Source organism: Phyllobates terribilis, unplaced genomic scaffold (assembly GCF_046119375.1).
Source record: "Phyllobates terribilis strain yellow unplaced genomic scaffold, ASM4611937v1 Scaffold_7__3_contigs__length_470593459, whole genome shotgun sequence".
NCBI classification, from domain to species: Eukaryota; Metazoa; Chordata; class Amphibia; order Anura; family Dendrobatidae; genus Phyllobates; species Phyllobates terribilis.
This window is the reverse complement of record NW_027362767.1, coordinates 420,157,636-420,174,704: the sequence shown is the minus strand read 5'-3', so window position 1 is coordinate 420,174,704 and position 17,069 is coordinate 420,157,636. Positions and strand designations below refer to the sequence as shown.

The following is a 17,069-nucleotide window of genomic DNA, read 5'->3' as shown; positions in this document are numbered from 1 at the left end:
GGCCGCAGTATTAGTGTGGTATAAATCCCATAATGCATCGGTTTAGCATTACTTGAAATTGCTTTCATACTTAATTGTGTGACAGCACTGTGCAGTCATCATCATTATCCTTGATATGAGCTTTAATCCCTTCCACAGCAGCTGAAAGATGCACCAAACTGATAAAGAGACACACACCTTAATTGAATTTAGTGCATCTTACTCCAGCACACTCTTTATCAAGACTGGAATACAATACCTTAGTCTTGATAATTTGTGGCTATGTGTGGAAAAAGTTAAGAAGTAATTTCCACCCTGGCAGCTCTAGTGATCAGTCATCATTTGAAGGAAGTAAATAATCGAAGAAAATCAAGTAGGATAAGAAGATTTCTTACTTGTACATGGAGAACAGGAGGACGGCCGGACACAGTAATTTTTGAAGTGACCTAGGCAGGTGCATAGACATTTAACAGGTTTGGTGGGCTTTGTTATTATGGTGGTTGTGGTGGGTTTTATTGTTGTGACTGAAAAACAACAAATGAATGTTTATATATTATTTGGGTTGACTTTAATCATGTGTATTATGGTTCTAATGAACTAAAGCAGAGTACATACATGGACATGGAGCACAGTAGAATGGACGGAGGCAGTATCCCAAATTATAAGCGGTGCAAGGGCAGAAGCAAAATTCGGTGTAAGGGGGCTTAGTTGCCACAGATGTGGGGTTTGCAGGAATTGTAGTTGTAGCTGTAAAAAATAGAAAATTAAATAATTAATTCACACAGGTGTATCCACCTCTAGATCTGAATATATACATAGCAACTAGAGATGAGCGTTGTTCTACTCGAACTGTTCGCCAATCTCAAATTCGAGCTGTTTTGGGCGGTGTTCGAGCCGTTCGGCGAACACGAACAATTTGAGAAAAATTCGGCTGTTCGAGGTTATGTTCGATAACTGTTCGTGCACCAAAATCATAACTGGATTTTTTCTCAGTAATGATGAAAATTAATGTTAATACGCAGTTTGAGTGTACAGCGGGGCAGGGGGAGGGGCAGGGGATGGATCTCTGCAGGAATAGCCCTGTTTCCCTCCGCAACCTACGCTTCATGTTGCTAGAAACAAAGACCCAAGAGACAGCTTGTACATCTCATGCACCAGCTAGGTGTTGGGACTGATGACAATGCTGAGCAGCATCAGCCCTGGCTGGACCCGACAGGAGACCACAGAATCCACTGATGGTTCTGAACCCATTTCAAATCCAGCAAATGCCCCACGCTTAACATTATCCCCTCTTCTAAAATCCCCCTCCACTTGACACTCATTTTCCTCAACGAGCAGGGGAGCATGAATGTGCTCCACCGGTTCCAAGGGATGATCCTCAGATCCATGGCCCCTCCAGTGTACTGGGTAACCTTATTTTCCACTAATCATCTTAGACCCCATAATAGCCTGCACCTCGAGATTATCACCCCTGGTGTCCGTAGCAGGTTGGGGTTCAATGAGTTTTGTCAGGCAAACTGGTTTAAGGAGCGACACATGGAAAGTGTCATGACTAGAGATGAGCGTTGTTCCACTCGAACTGTTCGCCAATATCAAATTCGAGCTGTTTTGGGCGGTGTTCGAGCCATTCGGCAAACACGAACGATTTGAAAAAAATTTGGCTGTTCGAGGTTATGTTCGATAACTGTTCGTGCACCAAAATCATAACTGGATTTTTTCTCAGTAATGATGAAAATTAATGTTAATACGCAGTTTGAGTGTACAGCGGGGCAGGGGGAGGGGCAGGGGATGGATCTCTGCAGGAATAATGAAGATCTCCATTTTTTTTCTCTTTCCCGCATTTACAGTGGGGAGGTGCAATCTGTCAGCCTATCAGCAGCGCAAACACGGAGCGAAGTGCTTTTTTTCAGACAAGCAAGGGCATGTGTCATTGGCAGTGTATGTCACATGTCCTTGCCCTATAAGACCAAGCCATTTTCCCCGTCGCCACCATTTTCTCACTGCTGCAGCTGCGTGTTAGACGGCACCGCTGTTGCTGTGTGCGCTATACCTTGTTAATTTCAAGCCAATTTTCGCACAAATATACAGATAGCTTGGGAGTAGGGAATAGTTGTGCTTGCAGTCCTTTTAAGGACTAGGTTACAGCATTTCCTACGACTTTTATCAGGGAGGTCTGTGCTCTTAAATAGATAGGTTGTGGGAGTAAAGACTAATTGTAATTGGAGTCCTTTTCAGGACTAGGTTACATGAGTTCCTATCAGTTTTTGCCAGGCAGGTCTGTGCCAGTGCTGTGCAAGTTTTTTTCACAGCATTTGGCTGAATCTAGCAAAGCTAATCCTTTTTGGCCTATTGCAGAGTGTGTTAGTCAGTGGAGTAGCCTATCTGTGTTGCAAGATATACCACCTGTGTATAGAATACCAATTTTTTTACTGCACCTAGTGAAGTAAAATCTTTTGGGCATAGCATCATTCTATTAGTCCATCTATACTGACCTCCATCAGGTTGCAAATTAAAACTAATTTTTATCTGCATCTACAGTACCTCTGAAAAAATATTTGGGCTTCTAGCAGTGTGTGGGACTTGTTCTATTAGTCCATCTATACTGACCTCCATCAGGTTGCAAACTGAATATATTTTTTTCTGCATCTACCTCTGAAAAAATATTGGGCTTCTAGCTGTGTGTGGGTCTTGTTCTATTAATCCATCTATACTGACCTCCATCAGGTTGCAAACTGAATATAATTTTTTTCTGCATCTAGCTCTGAAAAAATATTTCTCCTTCTAGTAGTGTGTCGGACTTTCTCTATTAGTCCATCTATACTGACCTCCATCAGGTTGCAAATTAAAACTAATTTTTATCTGCATCTACAGTACCTCTGAAAAAATATTTGGGCTTCTAGCTGTGTGCGGGACTTGTTGTATTAGTCCATCTATACTGACCTCCATCAGGTTGCAAACTGAATATATTTTTTTCTGCATCTACCTCTGAAAAAATATTTGGCCTTCTAGTAGTGTGTCGGACTTTCTCTATTATTCCATCTATACTGACCTCCATCAGGTTGCAAATTAAAACTAATTTTTATCTGCATCTACAGTACCTCTGAAAAAATATTTGGGCTTCTAGCAGTGTGTGGGACTTGTTCTATTAGTCCATCTATACTGACATCCATCAGGTTGCAAACTGAATATATTTTTTTCTGCATCTACCTCTGAAAAAATATTTGGCCTTCTAGTAGTGTGTCGGACTTTCTCTATTAGTCCATCTATACTGACCTCCATCAGGTTGCAAATTAAAACTAAATTTTATCTGCATCTACAGTACCTCTGAAAAAATATTTGGGCTTCTAGCAGTGTGTGGGACTTGTTCTATTAGTCGATCTATACTGACCTCCATCAGGTTGCAAACTGAATATATTTTTTCTGCATCTACCTCTGAAAAAATATTGGGCTTCTAGCTGTGTGTGGGTCTTGTTCTATTAATCCATCTATACTGACATCCATCAGGTTGCAAACTGAATATATTTTTTTCTGCATCTACCTCTGAAAAAATATTTGGCCTTCTAGTAGTGTGTCGGACTTTCTCTATTAGCCCATCTATAATGACCTCCATCAGGTTGCAAAATAAAACTAATTTTTATCTGCATCTACAGTACCTCTGAAAAAATATTTGGGCTTCTAGTAGTGTGTGGGACTTGTTCTATTAGTCCATCTATACTGACCTCCATCAGGTTGCAAACTGAATATATTTTTTTCTGCATCTACCTCTGAAAAAATATTGGGCTTCTAGCTGTGTGTGGGTCTTGTTCTATTAATCCATCTATACTGACCTCCATCAGGTTGCAAACTGAATATATTTTTTTCTGCATCTACCTCTGAAAAAATATTTGGCCTTCTAATAGTGTGTCGGACTTTCTCTACTAGTCCATCTATACTGACCTCCATCAGGTTGCAAATTAAAACTAATTTTTATCTGCATCTACAGTACCTCTGAAAAAATATTTGGGCTTCTAGCAGTGTGTGGGACTTGTTCTATTAGTCCATCTATACTGACCTCCATCAGGTTGCAAACTGAATATAGTTTTTTCTGCATCTACCTCTGAAAAAATATTGGGCTTCTAGCTGTGTGTGGGTCTTGTTCTATTAATCCATCTATACTGACCTCCATCAGGTTGCAAATTGAATATATTTTTTTCTGCATCTACCTCTGAAAAAATATTTGGCCTTCTAGTAGTGTGTCAGACTTTCTCTATTAGTCCATCTATACTGACCTCCATCAGGTTGCAAATTAAAACTAATTTTTATCTGCATCTACAGTACCTCTGAAAAAATATTTGGGCTTCTAGCAGTGTGTGGGACTTGTTCTATTAGTCCATCTATACTGACCTCCATCAGGTTGCAAACTGAATATATTTTTTTCTGCATCTACCTCTGAAAAAATATTTGGCCTTCTAGTAGTGTGTCGGACTTTCTCTATTAGTCCATCTATACTGACCTCCATCAGGTTGCAAATTAAAACTAATTTTTATCTGCATCTACAGTACCTCTGAAAAAATATTTGGGCTTCTAGCAGTGTGTGGGACTTGTTCTATTAGTCCATCTATACTGACCTCCATCAGGTTGCAAACTGAATATATTTGTTTCTGCATCTGCCTCTGAAAAAATATTGGGCTTCTAGCTGTGTGTGGGTCTTGTTCTATTAATCCATCTATACTGACCTCCATCAGGTTGCAAACTGAATATATTTTTTTCTGCATCTACCTCTGAAAAAATATTTGGCCTTCTAGTAGTGTGTCGGACTTTCTCTATAAGTCCATCTATACTGACCTCCATCAGGTTGCAAATTAAAACTAATTTTTATCTGCATCTACAGTACCTCTGAAAAAATATTTGGGCTTCTAGCAGTGTGTGGGACTTGTTCTATTAGTCCATCTATACTGACCTCCATCAGGTTGCAAACTGAATATATTTTTTTCTGCATCTACCTCTGAAAAAATATTGGGCTTCTAGCTGTGTGTGGGTCTTGTTCTATTAATCCATCTATACTGACCTCCATCAGGTTGCAAACTGAATATAATTTTTTTCTGCATCTAGCTCTGAAAAAATATTTGGCCTTCTAGTAGTGTGTCGGACTTTCTCTATTAGTCCATCTATACTGACCTCCATCAGGTTGCAAATTAAAACTAATATTTATCTGCATCTACAGTACCTCTGAAAAAATATTTGGGCTTCTAGCTGTGTGTGGGACTTGTTGTATTAGTCCATCTATACTGACCTCCATCAGGTTGCAAACTGAATATATTTTTTTCTGCATCTACCTCTGAAAAAATATTTGGCCTTCTAGTAGTGTGTCGGACTTTCTCTATTAGTCCATCTATACTGACCTCCATCAGGTTGCAAATTAAAAATAATTTTTATCTGCATCTACAGTACCTCTGAAAAAATATTTGGGCTTCTAGCTGTGTGCGGGACTTGTTGTATTAGTCCATCTATATTGACCTCCATCAGGTTGCAAACTGAATATATTTTTTTCTGCATCTACCTCTGAAAAAATATTTGGCCTTCTAGTAGTGTGTCGGACTTTCTCTATTAGTCCATCTATACTGACCTCCATCAGGTTGCAAATTAAAACTAATTTTTATCTGCATCTACAGTACCTCTGAAAAAATATTTGGGCTTCTAGCAGTGTGTGGGACTTGTTCTATTAGTCCATCTATACTGACCTCCATCAGGTTGCAAACTGAATATATTTTTTTCTGCATCTACCTCTGAAAAAATATTTGGCCTTCTAGTAGTGTGTCGGACTTTCTCTATTAGTCCATCTATACTGACCTCCATCAGGTTGCAAATTAAAACTAATTTTTATCTGCATCTACAGTACCTCTGAAAAAATATTTGGGCTTCTAGCAGTGTGTGGGACTTGTTCTATTAGTCCATCTATACTGACCTCCATCAGGTTGCAAACTGAATATATTTGTTTCTGCATCTGCCTCTGAAAAAATATTGGGCTTCTAGCTGTGTGTGGGTCTTGTTCTATTAATCCATCTATACTGACCTCCATCAGGTTGCAAACTGAATATATTTTTTTCTGCATCTACCTCTGAAAAAATATTTGGCCTTCTAGTAGTGTGTCGGACTTTCTCTATAAGTCCATCTATACTGACCTCCATCAGGTTGCAAATTAAAACTAATTTTTATCTGCATCTACAGTACCTCTGAAAAAATATTTGGGCTTCTAGCAGTGTGTGGGACTTGTTCTATTAGTCCATCTATACTGACCTCCATCAGGTTGCAAACTGAATATATTTTTTTCTGCATCTACCTCTGAAAAAATATTGGGCTTCTAGCTGTGTGTGGGTCTTGTTCTATTAATCCATCTATACTGACCTCCATCAGGTTGCAAACTGAATATAATTTTTTTCTGCATCTAGCTCTGAAAAAATATTTGGCCTTCTAGTAGTGTGTCGGACTTTCTCTATTAGTCCATCTATACTGACCTCCATCAGGTTGCAAATTAAAACTAATATTTATCTGCATCTACAGTACCTCTGAAAAAATATTTGGGCTTCTAGCTGTGTGTGGGACTTGTTGTATTAGTCCATCTATACTGACCTCCATCAGGTTGCAAACTGAATATATTTTTTTCTGCATCTACCTCTGAAAAAATATTTGGCCTTCTAGTAGTGTGTCGGACTTTCTCTATTAGTCCATCTATACTGACCTCCATCAGGTTGCAAATTAAAAATAATTTTTATCTGCATCTACAGTACCTCTGAAAAAATATTTGGGCTTCTAGCTGTGTGCGGGACTTGTTGTATTAGTCCATCTATATTGACCTCCATCAGGTTGCAAACTGAATATATTTTTTTCTGCATCTACCTCTGAAAAAATATTTGGCCTTCTAGTAGTGTGTCGGACTTTCTCTATTAGTCCATCTATACTGACCTCCATCAGGTTGCAAATTAAAACTAATTTTTATCTGCATCTACAGTACCTCTGAAAAAATATTTGGGCTTCTAGCAGGGTGTGGGACTTGTTCTATTAGTCCATCTATACTGACCTCCATCAGGTTGCAAACTGAATATATTTTTTTCTGCATCTACCTCTGAAAAAATATTGGGCTTCTAGCTGTGTGTGGGTCTTGTTCTATTAATCCATCTATACTGACCTCCATCAGGTTGCAAACTGAATATATTTTTTTCTGCATCTACCTCTGAAAAAATATTTGGCCTTCTAGTAGTGTGTCGGACTTTCTCTATTAGTCCATCTATACTGACCTCCATCAGGTTGCAAATTAAAACTAATTTTTATCTGCATCTACAGTACCTCTGAAAAAATATTTGGGCTTCTAGCAGTGTGTGGGACTTGTTCTATTAGTCCATCTATACTGACCTCCATCAGGTTGCAAACTGAATATAGTTTTTTCTGCATCTACCTTTGAAAAAATATTGGGCTTCTAGCTGTGTGTGGGTCTTGTTCTATTAATCCATCTATACAGACCTCCATCAGGTTGCAAACTGAATATATTTTTTTCTGCATCTACCTCTGAAAAAATATTTGGCCTTCTAGTAGTGTGTCGGACTTTCTCTATTAGTCCATCTATACTGACCTCCATCAGGTTGCAAATTAAAAATAATTTTTATCTGCATCTACAGTACCTCTGAAAAAATATTTGGGCTTCTAGCTGTGTGCGGGACTTGTTGTATTAGTCCATCTATACTGACCTCCATCAGGTTGCAAACTGAATATATTTTTTTCTGCATCTACCTCTGAAAAAATATTTGGCCTTCTAGTAGTGTGTCGGACTTTCTCTATTAGTCCATCTATACTGACCTCCATCAGGTTGCAAATTAAAAATAATTTTTATCTGCATCTACAGTACCTCTGAAAAAATATTTGGGCTTCTAGCTGTGTGCGGGACTTGTTGTATTAGTCCATCTATACTGACCTCCATCAGGTTGCAAACTGAATATATTTTTTTCTGCATCTACCTCTGAAAAAATATTTGGCCTTCTAGTAGTGTGTCGGACTTTCTCTATTAGTCCATCTATACTGACCTCCATCAGGTTGCAAATTAAAACTAATTTTTATCTGCATCTACAGTACCTCTGAAAAAATATTTGGGCTTCTAGCAGTGTGTGGGACTTGTTCTATTAGTCCATCTATACTGACCTCCATCAGGTTGCAAACTGAATATATTTTTTTCTGCATCTACCTCTGAAAAAATATTTGGCCTTCTAGTAGTGTGTCGGACTTTCTCTATTAGTCCATCTATACTGACCTCCATCAGGTTGCAAATTAAAACTAATTTTTATCTGCATCTACAGTACCTCTGAAAAAATATTTGGGATTCTAGCAGTGTGTGGGACTTGTTCTATTAGTCCATCTATACTGACCTCCATCAGGTTGCAAACTGAATATATTTTTTTCTGCATCTACCTCTGAAAAAATATTGGGCTTCTAGCTGTGTGTGGGTCTTGTTCTATTAATCCATCCATACTGACCTCCATCAGGTTGCAAACTGAATATATTTTTTTCTGCATCTACCTCTGAAAAAATATTTGGCCTTCTAGTAGTGTGTCGGACTTTCTCTATTAGTCCATCTATACTGACCTCCATCAGGTTGCAAATTAAAAATAATTTTTATCTGCATCTACAGTACCTCTGAAAAAATATTTGGGCTTCTAGCTGTGTGCGGGACTTGTTGTATTAGTCCATCTATACTGACCTCCATCAGGTTGCAAACTGAATATATTTTTTTCTGCATCTACCTCTGAAAAAATATTTGGCCTTCTAGTAGTGTGTCGGACTTTCTCTATTAGTCCATCTATACTGACCTCCATCAGGTTGCAAATTAAAAATAATTTTTATCTGCATCTACAGTACCTCTGAAAAAATATTTGGGCTTCTAGCTGTGTGCGGGACTTGTTGTATTTGTCCATCTATACTGACCTCCATCAGGTTGCAAACTGAATATATTTTTTTCTGCATCTACCTCTGAAAAAATATTTGGCCTTCTAGTAGTGTGTCGGACTTTCTCTATTAGTCCATCTATACTGACCTCCATCAGGTTGCAAATTAAAACTAATTTTTATCTGCATCTACAGTACCTCTGAAAAAATATTTGGGCTTCTAGCAGTGTGTGGGACTTGTACTATTAGTCCATCTATACTGACCTCCATCAGGTTGCAAACTGAATATATTTTTTTCTGCATCTACCTCTGAAAAAATATTTGGCCTTCTAGTAGTGTGTCGGACTTTCTCTATTAGTCCATCTATACTGACCTCCATCAGGTTGCAAATTAAAACTAATTTTTATCTGCATCTACAGTACCTCTGAAAAAATATTTGGGCTTCTAGCAGTGTGTGGGACTTGTTCTATTAGTCCATCTATACTGACCTCCATCAGGTTGCAAACTGAATATATTTTTTTCTGCATCTACCTCTGAAAAAATATTGGGCTTCTAGCTGTGTGTGGGTCTTGTTCTATTAATCCATCTATACTGACCTCCATCAGGTTGCAAACTGAATATATTTTTTTCTGCATCTACCTCTGAAAAAATATTTGGCCTTCTAGTAGTGTGTCGGACTTTCTCTATTAGTCCATCTATACTGACCTCCATCAGGTTGCAAATTAAAAATAATTTTTATCTGCATCTACAGTACCTCTGAAAAAATATTTGGGCTTCTAGCTGTGTGCGGGACTTGTTGTATTAGTCCATCTATACTGACCTCCATCAGGTTGCAAACTGAATATATTTTTTTCTGCATCTACCTCTGAAAAAATATTTGGCCTTCTAGTAGTGTGTCGGACTTTCTCTATTAGTCCATCTATACTGACCTCCATCAGGTTGCAAATTAAAAATAATTTTTATCTGCATCTACCGTACCTCTGAAAAAATATTTGGGCTTCTAGCTGTGTGCGGGACTTGTTGTATTAGTCCATCTATACTGACCTCCATCAGGTTGCAAACTGAATATATTTTTTTCTGCATCTACCTCTGAAAAAATATTTGGCCTTCTAGTAGTGTGTCGGACTTTCTCTATTAGTCCATCTATACTGACCTCCATCAGGTTGCAAATTAAAACTAATTTTTATCTGCATCTACAGTACCTCTGAAAAAATATTTGGGCTTCTAGCAGTGTGTGGGACTTGTTCTATTAGTCCATCTATACTGACCTCCATCAGGTTGCAAACTGAATATATTTTTTTCTGCATCTACCTCTGAAAAAATATTGGGCTTCTAGCTGTGTGTGGGTCTTGTTCTATTAATCCATCTATACTGACCTCCATCAGGTTGCAAACTGAATATAATTTTTTTCTGCATCTAGCTCTGAAAAAATATTTGGGCTTCTAGCTGTGTGCGGGACTTGTTGTATTAGTCCATCTATATTGACCTCCATCAGGTTGCAAACTGAATATATTTTTTTCTGCATCTACCTCTGAAAAAATATTTGGCCTTCTAGTAGTGTGTCGGACTTTCTCTATTAGTCCATCTATACTGACCTCCATCAGGTTGCAAATTAAAACTAATTTTTATCTGCATCTACAGTACCTCTGAAAAAATATTTGGGCTTCTAGCAGTGTGTGGGACTTGTTCTATTAGTCCATCTATACTGACCTCCATCAGGTTGCAAACTGAATATATTTTTTTCTGCATCTACCTCTGAAAAAATATTTGGCCTTCTAGTAGTGTGTCGGACTTTCTCTATTAGTCCATCTATACTGACCTCCATCAGGTTGCAAATTAAAACTAATTTTTATCTGCATCTACAGTACCTCTGAAAAAATATTTGGGCTTCTAGCAGTGTGTGGGACTTGTTCTATTAGTCCATCTATACTGACCTCCATCAGGTTGCAAATTGAATATACTTTTTTCTGCATCTACCTCTGAAAAAATATTGGGCTTCTAGCTGTGTGTGGGTCTTGTTCTATTAATCCATCTATACTGACCTCCATCAGGTTGCAAACTGAATATATTTTTTTCTGCATCTACCTCTGAAAAAATATTTGGCCTTCTAGTAGTGTGTCGGACTTTCTCTATTAGTCCATCTATACTGACCTCCATCAGGTTGCAAATTAAAAATAATTTTTATCTGCATCTACAGTACCTCTGAAAAAATATTTGGGCTTCTAGCTGTGTGCGGGACTTGTTGTATTATTCCATCTATACTGACCTCCATCAGGTTGCAAACTGAATATATTTTTTTCTGCATCTACCTCTGAAAAAATATTTGGCCTTCTAGTAGTGTGTCGGACTTTCTCTATTAGTCCATCTATACTGACCTCCATCAGGTTGCAAATTAAAAATAATTTTTATCTGCATCTACAGTACCTCTGAAAAAATATTTGGGCTTCTAGCTGTGTGCGGGACTTGTTGTATTTGTCCATCTATACTGACCTCCATCAGGTTGCAAACTGAATATATTTTTTTCTGCATCTACCTCTGAAAAAATATTTGGCCTTCTAGTAGTGTGTCGGACTTTCTCTATTAGTCCATCTATACTGACCTCCATCAGGTTGCAAATTAAAAATAATTTTTATCTGCATCTACAGTACCTCTGAAAAAATATTTGGGCTTCTAGCTGTGTGCGGGACTTGTTGTATTAGTCCATCTATACTGACCTCCATCAGGTTGCAAACTGAATATATTTTTTTCTGCATCTACCTCTGAAAAAATATTTGGCCTTCTAGTAGTGTGTCGGACTTTCTCTATTAGTCCATCTATACTGACCTCCATCAGGTTGCAAATTAAAAATAATTTTTATCTGCATCTACAGTACCTCTGAAAAAATATTTGGGCTTCTAGCTGTGTGCGGGACTTGTTGTATTTGTCCATCTATACTGACCTCCATCAGGTTGCAAACTGAATATATTTTTTTCTGCATCTACCTCTGAAAAAATATTTGGCCTTCTAGTAGTGTGTCGGACTTTCTCTATTAGTCCATCTATACTGACCTCCATCAGGTTGCAAATTAAAACTAATTTTTATCTGCATCTACAGTACCTCTGAAAAAATATTTGGGCTTCTAGCAGTGTGTGGGACTTGTTCTATTAGTCCATCTATACTGACCTCCATCAGGTTGCAAACTGAATATATTTTTTTCTGCATCTACCTCTGAAAAAATATTTGGCCTTCTAGTAGTGTGTCGGACTTTCTCTATTAGTCCATCTATACTGACCTCCATCAGGTTGCAAATTAAAACTAATTTTTATCTGCATCTACAGCACCTCTGAAAAAATATTTGGGCTTCTAGCAGTGTGTGGGACTTGTTCTATTAGTCCATCTATACTGACCTCCATCAGGTTGCAAACTGAATATATTTTTTTCTGCATCTACCTCTGAAAAAATATTTGGCCTTCAATAGTGTGTCGGACTTTCTCTATTAGTCCATCTATACTGACCTCCATCAGGTTGCAAATTAAAAATAATTTTTATCTGCATCTACAGTACCTCTGAAAAAATATTTGGGCTTCTAGCTGTGTGCGGGACTTGTTGTATTAGTCCATCTATACTGACCTCCATCAGGTTGCAAACTGAATATATTTTTTTCTGCATCTACCTCTGAAAAAATATTTGGCCTTCTAGTAGTGTGTCGGACTTTCTCTATTAGTCCATCTATACTGACCTCCATCAGGTTGCAAATTAAAAATAATTTTTATCTGCATCTACCGTACCTCTGAAAAAATATTTGGGCTTCTAGCTGTGTGCGGGACTTGTTGTATTAGTCCATCTATACTGACCTCCATCAGGTTGCAAACTGAATATATTTTTTTCTGCATCTACCTCTGAAAAAATATTTGGCCTTCTAGTAGTGTGTCGGACTTTCTCTATTAGTCCATCTATACTGACCTCCATCAGGTTGCAAATTAAAACTAATTTTTATCTGCATCTACAGCACCTCTGAAAAAATATTTGGGCTTCTAGCAGTGTGTGGGACTTGTTCTATTAGTCCATCTATACTGACCTCCATCAGGTTGCAAACTGAATATATTTTTTTCTGCATCTACCTCTGAAAAAATATTTGGCCTTCAATAGTGTGTCGGACTTTCTCTATTAGTCCATCTATACTGACCTCCATCAGGTTGCAAATTAAAAATAATTTTTATCTGCATCTACAGTACCTCTGAAAAAATATTTGGGCTTCTAGCTGTGTGCGGGACTTGTTGTATTAGTCCATCTATACTGACCTCCATCAGGTTGCAAACTGAATATATTTTTTTCTGCATCTACCTCTGAAAAAATATTTGGCCTTCTAGTAGTGTGTCGGACTTTCTCTATTAGTCCATCTATACTGACCTCCATCAGGTTGCAAATTAAAAATAATTTTTATCTGCATCTACCGTACCTCTGAAAAAATATTTGGGCTTCTAGCTGTGTGCGGGACTTGTTGTATTAGTCCATCTATACTGACCTCCATCAGGTTGCAAACTGAATATATTTTTTTCTGCATCTACCTCTGAAAAAATATTTGGCCTTCTAGTAGTGTGTCGGACTTTCTCTATTAGTCCATCTATACTGACCTCCATCAGGTTGCAAATTAAAACTAATTTTTATCTGCATCTACAGTACCTCTGAAAAAATATTTGAGCTTCTAGCAGTGTGTGGGACTTGTTCTATTAGTCCATCTATACTGACCTCCATCAGGTTGCAAACTGAATATATTTTTTTCTGCATCTACCTCTGAAAAAATATTTGGCCTTCTAGTAGTGTGTCGGACTTTCTCTATTAGTCCATCTATACTGACCTCCATCAGGTTGCAAATTAAAACTAATTTTTATCTGCATCTACAGTACCTCTGAAAAAATATTTGGGCTTCTAGCAGTGTGTGGGACTTGTTCTATTAGTCCATCTATACTGACCTCCATCAGGTTGCAAACTGAATATATTTTTTTCTGCATCGACCTCTGAAAAAATATTGGGCTTCTAGCTGTGTGTGGGTCTTGTTCTATTAATCCATCTATACTGACCTCCATCAGGTTGCAAACTGAATATAATTTTTTTCTGCATCTAGCTCTGAAAAAATATTTGGCCTTCTAGTAGTGTGTCGGACTTTCTCTATTAGTCCATCTATACTGACCTCCATCAGGTTGCAAATTAAAACTAATATTTATCTGCATCTACAGTACCTCTGAAAAAATATTTGGGCTTCTAGCTGTGTGTGGGACTTGTTGTATTAGTCCATCTATACTGACCTCCATCAGGTTGCAAACTGAATATATTTTTTTCTGCATCTACCTCTGAAAAAATATTTGGCCTTCTAGTAGTGTGTCGGACTTTCTCTATTAGTCCATCTATACTGACCTCCATCAGGTTGCAAATTAAAAATAATTTTTATCTGCATCTACAGTACCTCTGAAAAAATATTTGGGCTTCTAGCTGTGTGCGGGACTTGTTGTATTAGTCCATCTATATTGACCTCCATCAGGTTGCAAACTGAATATATTTTTTTCTGCATCTACCTCTGAAAAAATATTTGGCCTTCTAGTAGTGTGTCGGACTTTCTCTATTAGTCCATCTATACTGACCTCCATCAGGTTGCAAATTAAAACTAATTTTTATCTGCATCTACAGTACCTCTGAAAAAATATTTGGGCTTCTAGCAGTGTGTGGGACTTGTTCTATTAGTCCATCTATACTGACCTCCATCAGGTTGCAAACTGAATATATTTTTTTCTGCATCTACCTCTGAAAAAATATTTGGCCTTCTAGTAGTGTGTCGGACTTTCTCTATTAGTCCATCTATACTGACCTCCATCAGGTTGCAAATTAAATCTAATTTTTATCTGCATCTACAGTACCTCTGAAAAAATATTTGGGCTTCTAGCAGTGTGTGGGACTTGTTCTATTAGTCCATCTATACTGACCTCCATCAGGTTGCAAATTGAATATATTTTTTTCTGCATCTACCTCTGAAAAAATATTGGGCTTCTAGCTGTGTGTGGGTCTTGTTCTATTAATCCATCTATACTGACCTCCATCAGGTTGCAAACTGAATATATTTTTTTCTGCATCTACCTCTGAAAAAATATTTGGCCTTCTAGTAGTGTGTCGGACTTTCTCTATTAGTCCATCTATACTGACCTCCATCAGGTTGCAAATTAAAACTAATTTTTATCTGCATCTACAGTACCTCTGAAAAAATATTTGGGCTTCTAGCAGGGTGTGGGACTTGTTCTATTAGTTCATCTATACTGACCTCCATCAGGTTGCAAACTGAATATATTTTTTTCTGCATCTACCTCTGAAAAAATATTGGGCTTCTAGCTGTGTGTGGGTCTTGTTCTATTAATCCATCTATACTGACCTCCATCAGGTTGCAAACTGAATATATTTTTTTCTGCATCTACCTCTGAAAAAATATTTGGCCTTCTAGTAGTGTGTCGGACTTTCTCTATTAGTCCATCTATACTGACCTCCATCAGGTTGCAAATTAAAACTAATTTTTATCTGCATCTACAGTACCTCTGAAAAAATATTTGGGCTTCTAGCAGTGTGTGGGACTTGTTCTATTAGTCCATCTATACTGACCTCCATCAGGTTGCAAACTGAATATAGTTTTTTCTGCATCTACCTTTGAAAAAATATTGGGCTTCTAGCTGTGTGTGGGTCTTGTTCTATTAATCCATCTATACAGACCTCCATCAGGTTGCAAACTGAATATATTTTTTTCTGCATCTACCTCTGAAAAAATATTTGGCCTTCTAGTAGTGTGTCGGACTTTCTCTATTAGTCCATCTATACTGACCTCCATCAGGTTGCAAATTAAAAATAATTTTTATCTGCATCTACAGTACCTCTGAAAAAATATTTGGGCTTCTAGCTGTGTGCGGGACTTGTTGTATTAGTCCATCTATACTGACCTCCATCAGGTTGCAAACTGAATATATTTTTTTCAGCATCTACCTCTGAAAAAATATTTGGCCTTCTAGTAGTGTGTCGGACTTTCTCTATTAGTCCATCTATACTGACCTCCATCAGGTTGCAAATTAAAAATAATTTTTATCTGCATCTACAGTACCTCTGAAAAAATATTTGGGCTTCTAGCTGTGTGCGGGACTTGTTGTATTAGTCCATCTATACTGACCTCCATCAGGTTGCAAACTGAATATATTTTTTTCTGCATCTACCTCTGAAAAAATATTTGGCCTTCTAGTAGTGTGTCGGACTTTCTCTATTAGTCCATCTATACTGACCTCCATCAGGTTGCAAATTAAAACTAATTTTTATCTGCATCTACAGTACCTCTGAAAAAATATTTGGGCTTCTAGCAGTGTGTGGGACTTGTTCTATTAGTCCATCTATACTGACCTCCATCAGGTTGCAAACTGAATATATTTTTTTCTGCATCTACCTCTGAAAAAATATTTGGCCTTCTAGTAGTGTGTCGGACTTTCTCTATTAGTCCATCTATACTGACCTCCATCAGGTTGCAAATTAAAACTAATTTTTATCTGCATCTACAGTACCTCTGAAAAAATATTTGGGCTTCTAGCAGTGTGTGGGACTTGTTCTATTAGGCCATCTATACTGACCTCCATCAGGTTGCAAACTGAATATATTTTTTTCTGCATATACCTCTGAAAAAATATTGGGCTTCTAGCTGTGTGTGGGTCTTGTTCTATTAATCCATCCATACTGACCTCCATCAGGTTGCAAACTGAATATATTTTTTTCTGCATCTACCTCTGAAAAAATATTTGGCCTTCTAGTAGTGTGTCGGACTTTCTCTATTAGTCCATCTATACTGACCTCCATCAGGTTGCAAATTAAAAATAATTTTTATCTGCATCTACAGTACCTCTGAAAAAATATTTGGGCTTCTAGCTGTGTGCGGGACTTGTTGTATTAGTCCATCTATACTGACCTCCATCAGGTTGCAAACTGAATATATTTTTTTCTGCATCTACCTCTGAAAAAATATTTGGCCTTCTAGTAGTGTGTCGGACTTTCTCTATTAGTCCATCTATACTGACCTCCATCAGGTTGCAAATTAAAACTAATTTTTATCTGCATCTACAGTACCTCTGAAAAAATATTTGGGCTTCTAGCAGTGTGTGGGACTTGTTCTATTAGTCCATCTATACTGAC

The 17,069-nt window shown here is 37.6% G+C and overlaps 1 protein-coding gene across 1 annotated transcript in view; it reads right to left on the bottom strand.

The window, feature by feature from the left end:
- The window catches only part of LOC141155124 (uncharacterized), a 153,984-nt gene that overhangs the window by 51,297 nt on the left and 85,618 nt on the right, over nt 1-17,069 (bottom strand). The window contains exons 10-11 of the mRNA XM_073641796.1: nt 595-726; nt 375-503 (exon numbers count right to left, since the gene is read on the bottom strand). Coding sequence (XP_073497897.1) covers nt 375-503; nt 595-726 — 261 coding nt within the window. The remainder of the gene's footprint in view (nt 1-374; nt 504-594; nt 727-17,069) is intronic.